This window comes from Vidua chalybeata, chromosome 16, assembly GCF_026979565.1.
Source record: "Vidua chalybeata isolate OUT-0048 chromosome 16, bVidCha1 merged haplotype, whole genome shotgun sequence".
Taxonomy (NCBI): domain Eukaryota; kingdom Metazoa; phylum Chordata; class Aves; order Passeriformes; family Viduidae; genus Vidua; species Vidua chalybeata.
This window is the reverse complement of record NC_071545.1, coordinates 16,510,215-16,528,038: the sequence shown is the minus strand read 5'-3', so window position 1 is coordinate 16,528,038 and position 17,824 is coordinate 16,510,215. Positions and strand designations below refer to the sequence as shown.

General features: G+C 41.7%; 1 protein-coding gene across 4 annotated transcripts; it reads right to left on the bottom strand.

Annotated features, from left to right (window-relative positions):
• Positions 1 to 3,437: 3,437 nt before the first annotated feature.
• Positions 3,438 to 17,679, bottom strand: IL4R (interleukin 4 receptor). Of its 4 annotated transcripts, XM_053957776.1 has the most exons (12): positions 17,586 to 17,667; positions 17,085 to 17,334; positions 15,664 to 15,794; positions 13,916 to 14,029; positions 10,328 to 10,469; positions 9,306 to 9,457; positions 8,093 to 8,247; positions 7,378 to 7,534; positions 6,589 to 6,688; positions 5,935 to 6,004; positions 5,718 to 5,794; positions 3,438 to 5,617 (listed from the first exon to the last, which is right to left on the bottom strand). In XM_053957776.1, the coding sequence occupies exons 4-12, from the start codon at positions 13,983 to 13,985 to the stop codon at positions 3,877 to 3,879; spliced, it is 2,664 nt and encodes an 887-aa protein (XP_053813751.1). In that variant the 5' UTR covers positions 13,986 to 14,029; positions 15,664 to 15,794; positions 17,085 to 17,334; positions 17,586 to 17,667; the 3' UTR covers positions 3,438 to 3,876. The 4 variants fall into 4 exon arrangements, with proteins under 4 accessions (XP_053813751.1, XP_053813752.1, XP_053813753.1 ...); XM_053957777.1 differs by lacking the exon at positions 17,085 to 17,334 and having other exon boundaries at positions 17,586 to 17,679; XM_053957778.1 differs by lacking the exons at positions 15,664 to 15,794; positions 17,085 to 17,334 and having other exon boundaries at positions 17,586 to 17,672.
• Between the last annotated feature and the right edge of the window lie 145 nt (positions 17,680 to 17,824).

The following is a 17,824-nucleotide window of genomic DNA, read 5'->3' as shown; positions in this document are numbered from 1 at the left end:
CCCGTCATACAGCTAAACATGCCACAGCAGCCAGTTCCCCATTCTGTTCAACTAGGGCTGTTGCCAGTTTTTGTTCTCTTTCATCTTGCAGTCTTACTGGAGGGACAGTATGGAGTTTTCAATGTTATAGAAAGCTACAGCAGGGGCAGATTGGAAGCAGGACAGCAAAAGGGACAAATAGAGCAAAGTGCCTTTGGCCAGAGTTCTGCAGAGATGTAAAGTTCTTCTCAACAAGCTTGTCATAAGGAATGAAAACACTCAGGATTTAGCAATCCAGCTGTGCTACTGATAGCTGTTATTAGGCACTCTGGGAAAACAGGCCAATGTATGGTGATTCATTAGACTTTAACTTTGGTTGTGTTAGTGAGGTATCTGGAAAGTGCTCACTTCCTCACTTGACTGTGTTTCTTCCTTTGCTTTGGAGCAATCTGCTTAGAAAGACAACAGTCCCACAGCTGAAAACCAAACCAGTTCACTGGTCTCCCTGCTTTTTTTACCAGAAAGTTCCTGCTGAGCTGAGAAACCAGCTTCTGACCTTATGACTTAGATGCAGTAGGAGAGGCCTTGAGGGCTGTGGCCATGACTGCAAGATCTCAGTTGCAGAAGCGTGCTGAAAGAAACGAAAATTCTGGGTAATGTGAGATCAAAATACATCATCACGTGGGAGCCTGGGGCAGACCTTGTATTCAGCAATCTACAGAGGTGAGATATGATCTGTATGTTTATGTGCATGCATGGCACACATGCCTGGGCATTGCCTAGCCATAGTCCTCCCAACAATTAATAAAAATTACCTATTTTTTGTAAAAGCAACTGCATACAAAATAACACACTTTGGAAGCACCTCTGTCAGGGCTAGAACACAAATTGCATGAATCACGCTCCCTTAAAAGGTTTTCTACAGAGAAGACCTGGTTAGGAGAAAACAAACTGTTCTCTCAGCCTCTCTTCATTAAGGAGTTTTGTCACATAATTCCATGGTCAGAGGTAAACCTTAGGGAGCAGGGTTTTGGGAGTTACAACCATTTAGTTCTCTAACCCTTTGTTCCTTTGGCCCTATCATTGCAACACTTAAAAGAACTGGTTTTCTTATATAAAGTTTGTAGCTCATGGTGGCAAACACTTGGACATCCCTGAACCCTGCCTCAACAATGTAAGGTCACAAAGCAAGATGTAGAGTCAAGCTATTTAAAAAGCTGACCCCTCCTTCACCCTAACTTAACTTGTCCCTACCCCCAGGAACCTGACTCCACATCCTCAGGGTCCTGCTCTATACTAGGATCACCCTTGTCATGTGGTTATTGTTAGTTTTCTATGGGCAATGGTAAACCTCATGATTCATGGGAATTTGCCAACAGCTGATCCTTACAGGTGTGTATTTCCAAGAAGCTAACTCTGTTCAGAAGAGAAATGAAAAGAAGCCAAGCCTGTAGCATTTCTGCAATGGGAAAGGAGTGAACTATTTCTCCTGAAATGTGAATGCACTGGCTTTTTTTCTCAGGAACCTATTTCACTCATGGTGAGTCAGGTTGCTAGTATTTGGTAGATAGACAGGTGAGAAAGATGTGGAGTGATTGTGAGCAAGTAATAAATAGCACTATAACTAGGCTAAAATTTGGCACAAGCCTTCACTTGCACGGCAGTCTTTCAAAACAAACTGAAAACCAATGAATATATGCTTACCATGATCAGTAATTCCCTGTCCTGGTAGGAGCCCTTCACTCACAAAAAGGACATGCCTGGAGGGTACCAAAGCTCCTCTCTTGGGAGGTTGAGCTGCCTCTCTGTATAAGCATGCAGGCACAGGCTGGTCCCCAAGTGGTGACCTCCAGAGTTTTCAGTGCCAGCTCAAAGTCACAGCTCCCACTCACCACGCAAGGGGCAGATCACCAGCTTGGGCTAGAAATCTGTCACTTGAAACCCACCTGGGTTTCATAGCCTGGCAACAGCTATGGATGGCAAAAGTGGTAGGGTTAGAGGATGGAACAGGAAATTCAGCTCACACTACAGCCAGGCACCATGCCTGTTGTAGGGAGAGGGCGAGCCAGACACCTGCCCCCTCAACCCCACCGTCTGTCTCCAGTTCTGGGTTATACAAAGACATAGGAACAGGGATCCCCCTTCTCTGAGAGTTAGGTTCCATTTCACCAGAGAAACACTGAAGGGAGAGAAAGGGAAGAATAACCCCACACAGAAAACCATCATATGGAAATGTGCAGACTGGGCATAGCTATGTGGAACAAAAAAGCCAGGGAAAGGCAGAATGGAACTAGGGCTCAGCAGAGAAGCAAGTGCTGCAGCAAAGTTGGCCTGAGCAGACCTCTCCAGCCAAGCACAAGCCTTCATGGAGGCAAAATCTTTCTTCTCACAAAGAATGCAAGAGAGAGCACAGGTGTAGAAGGGAAAGAAAGCACCACGGGTGCTATGTAGGTGTCCCTACATAGACACCTCTACTACTTTACCAACTTGGAAGAGAGATTTGCAGTACCAGTTGCTGTGCTTAGCATTATGGTTTCCTTTCTTATGAATAGCATTACAAACAGAGTTTTCTAAATAAGAATAGATGTATAGATTTCAATAGAAAAACTCCATTGCTTAACGGTTCTTGTTTGTTTTATGCTGTTGCCAACAGGGTGGAATTTACCATACTGAAATATATAATTATGCTGTAGAGAAATTGTCAGTAAAACTTCCTGAATAATTATCCAACAAGAAGTACATAGTGCCTTTAATGTGTGGGCTAATTCCCATTCCGATTGGACAAGAACAAGAAGCTAAAAAAAGTATTTCACTAAGGTAGGGTGTTGGACCACACATTGGATAATCCTTCTGGGAAGAAACACTGCTTAGAAATCCCCGATTCCTTTAACAGCTGCTGAAGTAACTGCTTGTTTCTACAAGATAAGAAACTAATCAATGACCAATAGTATCACTGTGTAAGTGCAAATGATGGTAATCTTTATTTCAGGTCTTGATTGCGCAGGTATAGAAACATACACCCTATGCCAGGGCTAAGCACACAGGACAACATCCCCCACCCCAAAAGAAGTAAGCTGTGGAAGCTGTGTGATAAATCAAACACCTTCCCTTTGGACCTGCACCTATATCCCACTTTCAGGTGTGTCAGCACAATCCACATAACTTTTGTGTGCTTCCCAAGCAACACACAGCCAGGGCAATAATCACAAGAGCTGTATTAAGAACTCCTGCAGCTGCTATTCCCTTTTAGAGATTTCTCACAGTTGGAGACAGCAGCTTTGACTTTGTCCCTGTAGAGCTGTGGCTGCCACTGCTGGGTTGCAAACCCAACTGTGCCCAGGGGTCTGCACCATGTCCCAGCTGCCAATCCCAGGCAGGTGTAAGTGCTACAACCCAATGAATAATGGGTGACCTATAGCAGCCCTCACTTCAGTCAAGATTGAAATAACAAGCAACAATTCAATTTGCCATACAGTTTATTTCCAAAGACTAGTTCAGTCTTGGCTAGGCTACCTCCATATAGCAGTTGTCGTCTTGGGCAAGGGTTTGCACAAAAGTTTCATTTTTTCCTCATTCTTCCTGCTGTTTTCCATTAACAGTTCCACTGGTCTTTTTTTTAACTGCAAGTGCCAGTCTGGAGTCCTCACTGTGAATGGTGTGAGAGTCAGAAGGATAGGAGTTACTCACAAAATGACAAAGTAGCACCTTGTCTGAGCCATGGAGCTCCAGGGGCTCTGCAGTTTTTCTGTCTAAGTTGCGCTACCAATACTGTCCAGTAATGCTGGTAAGCTGACTGTTGAGCCACACCCCCCGCCCCCGTCTGCATGCTTCAGCACCTCTTCACTTCCTCCTGCGTCTCCAAGTTCCCTCAAGTGGTTGTGTGAGTGGCAGTGGAAGTCAGTATTTTAGCCTGTTATCACCACCCTCTTGCATTACTTTACCAGTAGGGTTAAAGCTTTTCCATTTTGTTGCCTTTGTAGCTCTTTCTCTGCTGTTTAAATCTTGACATTTCATTTCTAATAAGTGCAACAGCTGTTCATCTCTGCTGGTATTTTCATCATTGCTATCACCATACAGATCGTAAATGCTGTTGATCCAAGAGCTGCCATCACTAGTCTGTGTGTCATTCTCACTAGATGCTAAACCCGGGACAATGGTGCAGTCAGAACCCTGAACAGTCAAACACACACTGTCCTTTATCCTTGGGTCCGATTCATAGATTGCAGGATCTGGAGGTGCTTCACTCAGGTTGCTGCACAGATTAATAAAGGATTCATATAGAGATGTAGACATAACCTCATTGTCACTGTCCCAGTATAGACCATTACATTTACCTGCACTACCAAAAGGCTGACAGCCAGATGGCTGAGGTGTAATGGGGCAAGAAATTATATTGCCTTTCCTTTGAACATTTTGATATATTACTTGCTTATGCATTTCTTCCTCTGAAAGAAAAGCTGAAGCACCTTCATTTGCATGTGTGGAGAAAGATGGAAAATCAGAATGTTCTGAACAGGTGCTTGGAAAATCAAGCTCAGTGCTGGGAGATCTGTAGTTGTTACAACACAACTGATTGCTAGCAGGCTGAGCACTTTGATCTCTGCAGCTGCATCCGGGCGTCTCTGACAACTGTCTCACAGGCGGTGAGGAAGGCACGCTTTCAAAGCCCAGAGTCAGGCTACTGTCAGCCATCGACTGAGACATGAGGGCATTGAAGCTCTTGTATGCAGAGCTGCTTGGCTCCTTGCATGCAGACACAAGCATATTAAAGCTCCTGTAGGCAGAGCCACAGGGTTCCAGGGATGGAGACAAAAGGGTGTCATAGCTCTTGTAGGCAGAACCACACAATCCCATGGATGCAGATACAAGGGTATCAAAACTCTTGTATGCAGGGCTGTTTATTCTGTCTGTTTTGGTTCCAAACAATGATTTAATTGTAGACTCCTGGATCAGGACACAAGAGTCAAGCTCACTTTCAGAACTACATAGAAAAAGGCTTTGATGAACCATTTGTTGAAGGTCTCTTGCATCCAGAGAAGCAGAATTTATGCTGGAGCTCTGATAGCCAGATTCAAAGGATTCTTCTGATAGTTCTGACTCTTTGCTGGCTGTACTACAATTGTAGTCATCTTGAGAGGCTTTGGTGAAAAGGGGAGCTGTATGAGAAATATCACATGGTTGTGGACTCTGGGCTGCACTTTCTTTTGGATTTTGCTGTGATGGATTTTCTGACCCAATGCTCTCTAAGGTTTTCCTCTCAGCTGTGGGGATGTTTGGGCCTTCATTGTCTGGCATGTTGTTTTCATTTGCCAGGAGTGCATCAAACATGTTAGCTAGTAACTCATTGTGTTCAGGGTGCTCTCTGAAAGCACCAATGCTGCTCTCATAAGGCTCAGACATGGTGATCTGGTTGCCAGTTTCTTCTTGACTCTCAGTTTCACTGTCTGTTAAACATACACAGATTTCTATACACTCTTCAACTGGTATTGTATCAGGGGTTAAAACTGCACTGCTGCCTTTTGGCAACCACTCTTCAGACTTGCTGTGGCAACTGCAAGATTTCTCAACATTTCTGATGTTATCTTTTCCGTTGAAGTTTTGGCTTGACAAACTTTGAGCCAGACAGTTCTTGCAGCTTCTGTTTTTGGAAGTCAAAAGGAAAGGACAGTTAATGTTTATGGTAGAGGAAACAATTTTATGCTGTAAAGCAGAGTGATTTTTTAAAAAATCTTACTTACATTTGTTGTTCCATGTGACTTTGCTTTAAGTCCTGGAACGGGAACTTAATTTCATCAAAGTAGCACAAAACTGAAAACTAATAAAGATACAAATGAGATTTAGGACACATATGAGCTGTATTTAGTATCCCTTATACTAGACAGACAATGGAAATTTACTATATATTCTACTTATTATGATCAGGAAAAGGTCTTTTTTGCAAAGCTTTTAAATTACCTTGACATTTTTTACAACCAATTGGCTCTTTGCTGGATTTGGGATTTGATCCCACCATTCTTTCTTCACTCTGCAAGGGAAGAATGAAAATTACTTGTTTTGACTGCACTTGGGCTTAATCAGTGTACATTTCTCTCTTCTGTTCTCCTCTCCCTCTTAGGCATCAGCAACAGAAAGTGTTCATTTTGGGCATCTCCTGATTTTCATTAAACCAGTGCAAAGATGTTTGTATGTTTGGTATGTGACTGCTCTGCACAATGACAGTCACCTGTTCTTCTAATCATGTTTAAAAGGATGTGTGAAATAGACAGGATCTCATTACCATTTAAAAATTTCACATTACCATTTAAAAATTTTTGAAAGAAATGAAGATATTTAGCCATCATTACTTGGAACTCCAGCAAAGACCAGGGTCTGACAACCCCTACTGTAATAAGTCTATTCTAGTAAGACTAATCAGACTATTCAGAAAATGACAGGGTTTATAAAACTGGCTTGTGTTTATAAAATCTCTGCTCACAGACAGCTAGATAAAGGTGCTGAGAAAACCCAGAACATTAGATTTCTCTGCTACCAGGAATTTGTCACCAATAGCAATACTGATATGTGTATAAACTGTTACTCTATAAACTCTGTAACAAGCAGGATATTTACTTGGTGAAACAGAAGTAACAAATTATGGATCCTGCCAAGATCAGTATGCAGGATGTGGGCACAGCCATCTGCAGAATGTCTTCAGCCTTCACCTGGTAATCTGTTAAACAAGCAAATATTTACATGTGAATGTGCATCTAAATGCAAGTACTGACAATACCAAATTATTTGCTGCTCTTCTGCAACTCAAAAAAATGCTCTTCTAGAGGATGTAAAATAAAGCTTCCATCATGTTAACAAAAGACCCCCACAGCTGCCAGCAGCGATGGTGTGCAGTGTGTCAGAGACCTGGCACAGGTACTGTAAAATGGCATTATCATTGTCACTGTAGTGCAGCTATGTTTCTTGCTTTCTCTGTTGCTCTTCAGGGGTTTTTATAAACCCTCCTACCTCTATTAAAATACTGCTTTATTTGCAGTATGTATATATATATATATATATATTTCATTTATACTCACTTGCTCTCACATCAATGTTGCTGTTTAGTTCAAACATCTCTTCTACTTCCCTGTTGTCTATTTCATTAAATATTTATAGAGAATAAACAGATTCCTTTCAGCCTGCTTTTTCACAAGGCTAAGCAATCCAACCTCCCTTGGTCTTCTCTTCCTTGGTTTCCCAAAGATTTGCCTATCTGTGTTTAGTGTCTTTGGAAGCCTTTACAGATGTATTCACATTACATTCAAAATTATGAAGATGATGAGTCCATAACTTTCCTCCAAGAGAGCAGCAGAGTATGTAAGACTATATGCCATCCTTTTACCAAGCTGTTACTTCTGACACTATTACCATAGCGAAATTCAACTTCTTCACTCCATTCACTCCAGTAGGCTGGGTAGTCCACGTAGTTACACCTGAGACTTGCAACATAATCGTAGCCTCTCTTCAAGGAGCTTGCAGTAATCTCAAAGCTTTTTGCCTGGTAGTTAATTGCTTTTACAGAAACCTGAAAAGAAATGAGAAAGTTCACTTTGATTTCTTTATAGGGTGAAGGGTTAGTGACAGCAACTACATATCAATAGTGTTATGTGTTTCAGTGACCTTTCACAAATGAACAAATGAATGACTGTGTACAATACTGCAATTCATGTCATCAGCAGGTGGCATTTTTTACCTGCCACATGCATATTCTTCTGCTACCAGAAGCAGCTCAGCCCAGAAATGCTGGATTATTCAGAACTCACCTGCCCCACAGAGCCATCAACCTCCAGCTTCTTGATATCAAGGTGCAAATGAAGTTCAGGGAATAGAAGCATTGTATTTTCAATCTCTGCCCTGCTTACTGCAAGCAGCAGACCATTTTGGGGTGGCAGTCAGAAGAGTTTCAATTCTTTGACACCCAGCTGAACCATCTTGGTGGCAAAGTGAACTGTGGCAAGTGTGTAATCAGGATCACTGCGCTCTGGCTGGCCCTTACATTATCATTAATGAAGTGACTTTCCAGAGGACTTTTTAAACCTTAAAGCTCCAGAGACAGAAAATGAAGAGACTGAATGTCTCTTACCTCTGTCGGGTGCTGCTTCCTCCAGTATTTCACTTCATAGATGACTGGCTGTCCAGAGAGAAAGGATGGATGAGAGTAGCTCTCCTCCCAACTCAGATTGAAATTACCATTTTCAGCTTTCTCAATGGCAAGATTTTTGGGGGCTCTTGGCTTAACTGTGTGTTAAAAATACAGAACAGGGTAATGGGAGAGCACTAATAGAGAGAAGCAGAGAAAGAAGCATTCACCAGAGCCCAGAATATCATCACAGTCAATGCACTTAGCCGTTCTCACTATGCTGCAGCACAAGAATAGAGAGGCTGAACCTGAGCAACTTGAGGGTATTTATTAAGCACTGATTCCTCAAGCTGGCTGAACCAATTGCAAGCATGGTGTTTTGGTGCACTGGATGCAGCTTTCAGCCTGGAGAAACAGGAACAACTGTGCCCTGACAGTAGCAGCTGTGAGGCCAGGTGGACACAGAGCTCCAACATCACAGCCAAGCTGTCCTGGCTCCCTGTCTCTTGAAAATCGATGTGGATTTCTGCTTATTTGGCAGATAAACAACAGCATCAATCAAGTATTCTGAAGAGAACCAGCTCTTTGGCCTGCCTAAGGTATGAAAATGGTTTTTTCTGAGTGTTTAAGGTAACAAGTGTTACCAACAAGCACACTGTTCTGACCAAACTGGGGCTCTAGGTGGAGACATGAACTGTGTCTACACTCTGTCCCATTTAGGAGCAGTCTCTTCAACTTCTTTATCACTGGCTGTTAAAATCCAACAGCAATTACTGCAAAAAATCTTCTGCTCACGTGGCATGGTTCAACTAGCATGAAAAATAAGATTATGACAGAGACAGGAATGGGAAAAATTTCAGTAGGGATAGCCTAGTTTCTTTCTAGAAACTGAAAATAGCATGATTCCTCTTCATCTTGTAAGCCACAAGTAAAATGCACTAAAGATAATCTAAGTCCCCAAACTCCTTTTGGCTCGCAGCTGAGAGGGTACAGCTAGAGGAACAATCACTCTCTGCCTTCCCCATTACTTACATTAATTCCTTAAGAATCTAATCCAGAATCAGGTTTCTAAAACAAATGGATTTTGCATTTAAGCTGCCATGACATTTTGCACATCTGACAAGCAAAAACTGTTCTGGGGATATGAACGAGAAGTTAGCTAGGATTGCAAAGCCTGGAACCAGATGTTACAATGACAAAGTAAACAAGTTCTTACCAACAAGGGCTGGTGTTACATTGTAATTCCACGAATCAGTGCCATTGAACTGTAGGGCTAGAATATACGTGAGGCCTAATACAAAATATTCCGGATATATTGTACAAGTGCACCTTAAACTGTCTTTTTCATTCTCAGGAACACACGTGTTTCTAAAAAACAGGCACAAAATTATGTGATGTTTAAGAGAATGTGACACACTATTGCTTGAAAAGGTGAAATCAAGTTTCCCAACATGTGTAACTAATCAGAACTGAGAAAAGTCAGTTCCCCGAAATGTTTCCAAAACAAAACTGAGATGCCCAAACAACCCACCCTTCCTAGCTACCCCCTGGATATCTGTATCACACAAATTAAAAACTTGACAGAAAGGCCAAGGATTGATCCCAAATACAACCTTTTGTCACACTTCAGCTTCTAAAGGAACATACTAACAACTTGTTAGTAGAGAAACAGGTTTATTGCAGTGTATCAGCAAGGTTATTTGAATGTTGGTGTGGTGAAATCATGCAGCAAGGGACAGAAGAACCCAGATGCATGTTCTTGTCTAAAAGATGATGACTGGCCCTGCTCAGAAAAGGGACAACAATCTGTGCCTGAACATGGAGCCACACTGTATGCAGAAACAATCACCTGGCCTTCAGTGGAATGTGTCTTTCACACATTCTATAGACCAGTGAACCAAGAAAGATTTCTCATGAAGAAGGTAAAATTTTGCACGAAGTTAAGGCTTTGTAAACTTCTAAGAGCCCTACCACTCCTACCAGTAGGACTTGATCCCTCCTCTGACCTAAGAGAGCAGAGAGTTCTACAGAAGAGTAAACCACTGAACTGAGGGTGCTGTTAATTGCAGAAACTCATTTTACTTAAAAGGAAATAATCCATTTTACTTTAAGAGGAATAATCTGAAGTACATTTTGTCCCAGACACCCACAGTAGAGGGAGCGAATTAAAGCCAAGAGTGGCTATAGGATATATGAAACTCTAACAATGGCAGTGTTAACATCTTATTAAACACTTACGACACAGAAGACATTTCCTTGCTGTAGCAGAGCACGAATTCTTTGGAGCAATTGGTTTGTGCAGGCACCTTCCATTGACAAACCAGTTCTTTGTCATAGTCAGTGAAGCATGCAAATTCTTGTATGTGTCCTGCAGTCAAAACTAGGGGAAAGCAGCATACAATGAGAAGCAAGAGAATCAGGAGACTACATTGGACTAAGCAGAAATACTAACTTTTCCATCTAAACAGAGCTGCCACACCTCTACAGATTAAGTGGAAACACTGGGTTTTTTTTGTGTCTGGGTAAATGGAAAGAGGGGCATTAAGACTGTCTCCACCTTTCCGGAGACAACGTCTATGGTCTTGGACAGGAAGAGTCTGCAGTAGTAATATTGAGATAGAAAGGTACATTTCAGCCAACACAGACTTCCAAGAACAGAAAATACAATTGTAATGGCTCTATTTAAAACGTATCAGCATTAAACTACAAAAGAGCATCATCCCACCTATTAAATACAAAAGGTTCAAAAGCCAAAAATGCAGATAATTAACAGAGTCAGACCAGGACCACTGCTTACAGTTGTGACTTGTGTCTTACCTACAACTAAGGTAAAAGGTTCTAAGGGTCTAAGCTTCCCAAATGCATGGGAGACCATGCTCCCAAGAGCAGCTCCCCAGTGCCTAGAAGATCTCCCTGCCACAGTCTTTCTTCTAGTATATACCTTTACTTCATTTCACTCAGTACTTCTTGTTCTATCTTCTATTCATCATTGTTATGAGAGCATTCAAGACTGAGGAGAGATGGAGTCACACTGAGCCAGGCACTGAGGAGGTACACAAAAGCACAGTCTCTGCACTCCAACGTTCAAGTTTATAACTATTTTCACTGGCGGTATTTAACCGAAAAATAGAATACACTGGTCAAAATATCTTTGATAGAACTGGAAGTGGAAATAAAATCCACAATCCTCAGTATCCCTTCCAGCCTCACTTTCCTTTATTTCAATGTGCTCCACAAGAGTGATACACAGAACAGAAGAGGAGAAGCTAGGTGACAATAAGGCCATGTTATTATTTGGACTAACAGTGTGCCAACCCTGATACTGGACCCTGGAATGTGATCATAAGAAAGTAGCTAGAAATAGCTAAAACTTTTATCATCCAAGACAATTATTTGCCTTTTCTGATGTTTGACTTCTCTTTCACAGGTAAATAATAACAGTATCTCCCTTTTCTTGCACAACCTATACAAATATAAATCCTTTTCTGCTTTACATGTCAATCTCCTGTAAAAAAATTAAAATACCTGTTTTTTTGAATCCTATTAATTAAGATTATCTGAGATTTTCCAAAGGGATTCCACTAGAACGTTTTCTGTGGCAATTATACAGGACCAAATTTTGTGTACATGGCTCAGTACATTACCAACTCTCCATGCTGGTCATTTACATTGCAAATTCAAGACTCATTTGCCAATTATTCACATCCTGCAAGGCCTTTGTCCTTCAGCCACTTCTGCTTCACAGGCTTATTCCTTCCAATAGGTACCTAAATTTCAGATTATTCCTCCCACACTTTTTTTGCTGAAAGTACCAAATTTCATTTTATCTTCCCTACATTTCTATTTTTTTATAGTCCACTTGTGTTATTTACTATGATTCGACTTCTGCATACTCTGATACAGTACAGGATCTGCAAATATAAGATGTGATGGCCAGATACCTTTTAGTGGATATGATATATAGCACAATGGGATCTAAAAATTTTGGATTCTAAGTTGTCTGGTATATTGACTGTTTATAAACCTAGAACTGACTGTGATTCATGGTTTTATTAGTGCTCAAATACTTAGAAAATGTTTTGGTAGTTACTAAGGCTAAATATTTATCCTGTAGATAACAATTATTGCTGTTATGTCCTTTCTGCATGGCAGTACTGTGTTAGGTTCCCGTTTTTTTCTGCATGGTACCAATTCTTTACCACTCATCAAAAAAGCAGCAAGTCAAATTCCCACAACTCTTTAACAGTCATACTGCTTTTTATTTTACGATAATCATTGCTGTGTTGATGTTGTTTATATTTGGTTGCCATTTTTAATTTTATTAATAGTTTCCTTTTCTCACTTTAAGATGTACTTTTAACAGAAGTACTATCAAGTTAAGGTCCTTAAAGATGAATGACATTATTTTTAATCTGTTAACCATCTTGCACTTTCAAGAATATTTCAATTAAATGAAGCTCTTCCCGTTGTGATGAATAACACTTTTACTTTATTTTGCCATTCAGTGCTGTCATGTCTTTTCAGAACTCTAAATTATATTATCTGCTCTTTTCCTGTCACCTTCTCACTTTTTCATCTCTGGTACACATATTTTTTTCAAAAAGCTCAGATATTTGAGAATTTCTTTTTGAAACCATATACAGTACAGGGTTTGTTTTTACTTTGTATAGTTAAAAGAGAAAATTGAAATACTGAATTTCTTTTTTAATCCTCAAAGAGTACACAATGCTGAACAAACTTAAAATGCATAGTTAACTAAGCAAACAAACACAAACAAAACACAATAAAATTAAACTTTGATAAATATAATTTAGGGAAATGAAAAGGTGATATTACCTAGACCAGACAATCCTGCCAATGTGTTCTTGCAAACCTTGATCCCTCTCATTAATTCAAATTGCACTATTTCATAGTATGTAAGACAGTAGCTAATAAACCTTCTCTTTTAGAGATAGGGTACTTTAAATTGTCTTTTAACTATTTCGGTTTGTTTTATAAAACAAAAGGAGATTTAAGAAACTATAGACTAGTGTGGAACTAGTTAAGAAAGTACAGAAAGCAAAGTGTGAGATTCATTTTCCAGAAAATAAAAATGCATTATTGAAAACCATTACTATATATATATCTCATTAGTATTTTTAATCAAACATCATAAAAGATGCAATGAAGACAAACCATGTTTATGGGTATGGGAAGTCAGCTTCTGCCAACTTAGCTTTATGAATTAACCCTTAAGGAACCAGCAGCATCTGCAGGCTGACAGAACGGTGGAGAGGGACACACAAGAGATCTGTCCCCTGTCTGCCCCTGGCAGGGCAAGTCAGAGCTGCTGTGTCCCACAGACAGGCCTGCCCAATCTGCTCTAGTCCAGGCAAGCAGGCAGTCACCCTGCAGCCTGCGGAGAGCGCAAACGGGCAGCAGCTCCGCAGGCGCGGCTCCGGGAGCACGGCCCCCCCGCCGACCCCGGCAAACCGCAGCAGCCAGGGCACGCCAGAGCTTCCTGCACAGCTGCCTGGGCTAGCTGAGACCTGGCTCAAAGCCAGCTGGCCAGTGCAGATCACATACTGGGGAACGAGGAGATGGCTTTCCAAACCTGCTTCTCCTTTCTGCAAATTTCTAGTTTTTCTTGTCCAGATAGAAAAGGTCAATATAAAGATTAAAAAAAAAAAAAATCTAATATTTTTTTCTAGTACAGGGATACTTCTGACATTTGAAGTTACAAATTTTATAGTAGTTAATTAGTGGTAACAGTGTTACACAGTGGTCATGGAAAAATGTTATCAAGAAAAATTTCACTATAATAATTTAAATTATTGACAAACATACCTTCATTTGTTGTATATGAAAAGAAAAGGATCCACAGGGTATATGGTGCAGCACTTGGGAGTCTTGCCATTATTGACAATAGTCAGGTTCAGTAGGAAAAACTGTGCTGCAATTCTGCCAACAGAAAACATAATAAGCTTACATCCCTGTCTCAGTTAAGGTAAAGGTGTAGTTTTTCCTACCACTCTGCTAGATGTTAGAATTCAGACTCCCTGCTGTACCTGTTTCCTACCTTTGGCCCCTAAAATTATGTCATGGAATGAAACATGTAGAAGAATAAGGAGAACAGAAATGAGCTAGAAGACTTTTCTGCAAAATTTTAATTACAGAGGATATGGAACTGACATTGGCAGTGGAGCTACTCTCTTTAGCTACTAGAAAAGAAAGGTTGCTAGTATGTAAAGGGTAAAAAAGGGCAAGCACTAGACCAAAATCAGTGACATTGTCACCAAAGCCCTGTGATTCCACTCAGATAAGTATAAGAATTTAAAAATGAAGTGTCCAATCTATTGACTAAAATGTTTTCTCCAAGTCCTATCACCAGTACCTTGATAATCTGAGTATCACCTTCTTAAAAAAAGAATTTTAGCAAAGAACTCTGAGCATTGCTCTAAAAGAATGCAGATTCATTAAAACACTAATTATTTAAAAGTTGTAAAACACATACCTAATCATGATATAATCAACTTTTATAACCAATCATGATATAACAACTTTGGAGAAAGAAAATAATGCAGCTTTTATGTCCCTAAGCATAGCAAAACTGTCTAGGTAAATTGAAAACAGATGAAATAATTAATTTCAGACTTAAAAATAGCAAGTGTCCCCAAAATTTTTTTACCAATGTAGCTACTTAATGTGTAAGACAAGGCTACCGGCTTTCATATCACTACAAATGGATATGATGCATTTAAAATTCTGGTAAATTTGTAAGTGAAGTCATGCTAACTAATATGCTTTTGGCTTTGCTTTCAGTATAAAGAGGGATAAAATTTGTTCAGCAGCACATTGTTAAGACACAACCCATTGGTCCCTTCATCTCATGCTTTTGGAATTTTCTAACTTTCATATCTGGACAGAGTATTTTTGCTGCCTGCAAGCTTCAGCTATTCTGTTTATACCTGTAGGGCTCCCAGGTAGTACGCTAGTTTTTATTTCAAAACCTCATGAGAGGAGGGAGAGGAGAGGAGAGGAGAGGAGAGGAGAGGAGAGGAGAGGAGAGGAGAGGAGAGGAGAGGAGAGGAGAGGAGAGGAGAGGAGAGGAGAGGAGAGGAGAGGAGAGGAGAGGAGAGGAGAGGAGAGGAGAGGAGAGGAGAGGAGAGGAGAGGAGAGGAGAGGAGAGGAGAGGAGAGGAGAGGAGAGGAGAGGAGAGGAGAGGAGAGGAATCTCCTTCAGCAGGTGAATGGTATTGGGTGTTCTGCATAAGATTGGTCAGATTCTGAAGTAGAAAAGACCACTGAAAGGTATTTGTGGTTCAATACTCTCTTCCCCAAACCAACCAAGCAGCAGAATCACATTACATGTATCTGACAGACATGAGTCTGTCTTGTCTGAAAATATCCATCTTGGAAGTTAAGGGATAAGGACACTTATAGTAAAAAGGCAGCGGACCCCAACTCAGGGAAGAAATGATGATCTGGCTCCAGATCAGAAGGCTGAAGGATAGCTTTATTTAAACTATACTATATTACATTATTATACTGTTTAACGAGATACTATACTATTCTACATACTTATTTCTTACCTACCTAACTCAAACTTGTGACTCTCTGCTGAGAGTCCGAGCCACAGCTGGATCCGATTGGTCATTGAACCCAAACAACCTTCACCAGAATCCAACCCAGCAATCACTTCAGGTAAACAATCTCCATCCCATATTCTACATGGGGAAAACAAAGGAGCACAGATAAAGATTGTTTTCTTCTCTCTGTGCTTCTCCAAGAAATCCTAAGAGACAGAATTATGTCTCTCTGTCTAGAGAATGTGAATGTAACAGACATTGTTAGTCAAAATAGAAGATCAGAATGGAGAGTCTTCTGTGACCTTCTATGGGGCAGTTACTGCTCATCTAGTAATAAAGAACAAACTTGAAAGACAAATTTCTCATAAGAGCTTGAGAAAACTGTTACTCAAGAGCTGAGTTTTTTTCATAGTCTGAGAAGACACGAAATGTGGCTAAGCACAGTAATACATTTTTTTTAAAAGAACACAAGCACCTTTGCTGTTGCTCAGAAAAAAAGAGCCAACTGCTCTGGAATTAAAAAAAAAAATCCTTCATTTCCCTTTTTCCTGGAATTCTCAAGAGAGAAAGCATTTGCTTTCCACTGTTAGCTAATACTGCCACATGGCTGGAGTTCCAAGAAACTCTTGGAACTCTTAGAACTTTGGCAAAGAATCCTGAACCACGTAAGCATATCCAAATGAGCAGATGGCAGACCAAAACCATCTTCTCATGGAAGAATGGATCTGCACATATGGATGAAAATGGAATTAAGCCAGAGCTTTAATGAAACTGCAAAAGGAGAAAATTTTAAAACATCCACAACTCTTCTGCCTGTTACCTCTTAAGTTTTTCATTATACCAGACAATGAAATACCAATCTTAAAAAAAGTATGTAACACATATAGACAATACTAAAATTGCAGCAAACCTAGTAACTCTGATATATTTGAGAAAGGTAAATTGTAAACACATAAGTCACTTCCCCAAACAAGGAAAGAAATCTCTGTCGGGGTTAGAAGCAGATCTACATGGTTACTGCCACAAGCTACATGCTTTGATCACTTAACCTTTCTGTTTCTTGAAAAAAAATATGATATGATTAGGATTATTTCATTTACTATCAATAAAAACGGTACTAACTTTTGGTTTGGTCTTCTAAGGAAATTAGGGTCACATTCTATTAACAGGTATAACCTGCAAAACTGTTACGTGCAAAGAGTAACTCCTGCCCAAACCAAGAGGTCATATTAAACAAGACTGCTTAATGCACCGTTGCGGCAACTGTACAGCTGAAGCACCATTGCCTGTTTAAAACTGCCCCTTTTTAAAACTGATGCACAACTTGTCTTACTCTCTAGTTTAAAGCACTGACTATAAACGCTAAATAAAATGAGACAAGCGGTACAGAGTAAAGCAGAAGTTTCACCAACAGATTCTGCATCAAACCTTGAAAAGAAAATCCGTGCAGAGGGTAATGCCTTCTGAGCAGAAAGCGCTCCTTTCCGGGCGCTCAGCGCGAACCGGCCCGAAGCTCTGCAGGGCACACGGGGGACGCAGCCTGAGCCCCGGGCTGGGCCCGGCCGGGAGCGGCTCCGATCGGCAACGCGGGCCGGGAGAGGCGCGGCTGCTGCGCCCACCGCGCAGCACGTCCGGCAGGAACAACGCTTCGGAGAATTACACCTTTTTGTGTAAAATTCTGTAAAAGGAGCACTCGCGTTAAACAGCCTCAAGGAAAGAGAAGCGATTCTGGCCGCGGGTTCCAGCATGAGCCGCCGCACGGGACGGCCCAGGGACATACGGCCGGCCAAGCTCCGGAGGGAGCACAGACCTTCCGCCCTTCCCAGAACCGGCACGGAGGAAAACACAGACCGCACAAACGGCACGTCAAGCGCAAGTAACGAGAAGAAGGCGGTCCTGACACCAGGACGAAGGAGCCGCCGGACGTACCTTGTGTCTACCGGCCCCCGCTCCGGACCTGGGCGCTCCCGACCCCGGACGCGGCGCTGCCCCGGGCCCGGTCCGCCGCCATCCGCCCCCACACAGCGCCCGGCCGGCGCGGGGCGGGGCTGGCGCGGGGCGGGGCCGGCGCGGGGCGGGGCCGGCGCGGGGCGGGGCCGGCGCGGGGCGGGGCCGGCGCGGGGCGGGGCCGGCGCGGCGATGGCGGGCGCGCGCAGCCGTCGCTGAGC

What these genes read in the sequence shown, in the direction of transcription:
- IL4R (XM_053957777.1), bottom strand. Translation starts at nt 13,985, where the DNA reads ATGGCAAGACTCCCAAGTGCTGCACCATATACCCTGTGGATCCTTTTC. An exon ending in GGAAGCAGCACCCGACAGAG is followed by an intron (nt 7,535 to 8,092) that starts GTAAGAGACATT and finishes ATTTCTTTTCAG; the next exon opens with GTTTCTGTAAAAGCAATTAA. An exon ending in AGAAGTTGAATTTCGCTATG is followed by an intron (nt 6,689 to 7,377) that starts GTAATAGTGTCA and finishes CTTGTTTAACAG; the next exon opens with ATTACCAGGTGAAGGCTGAA.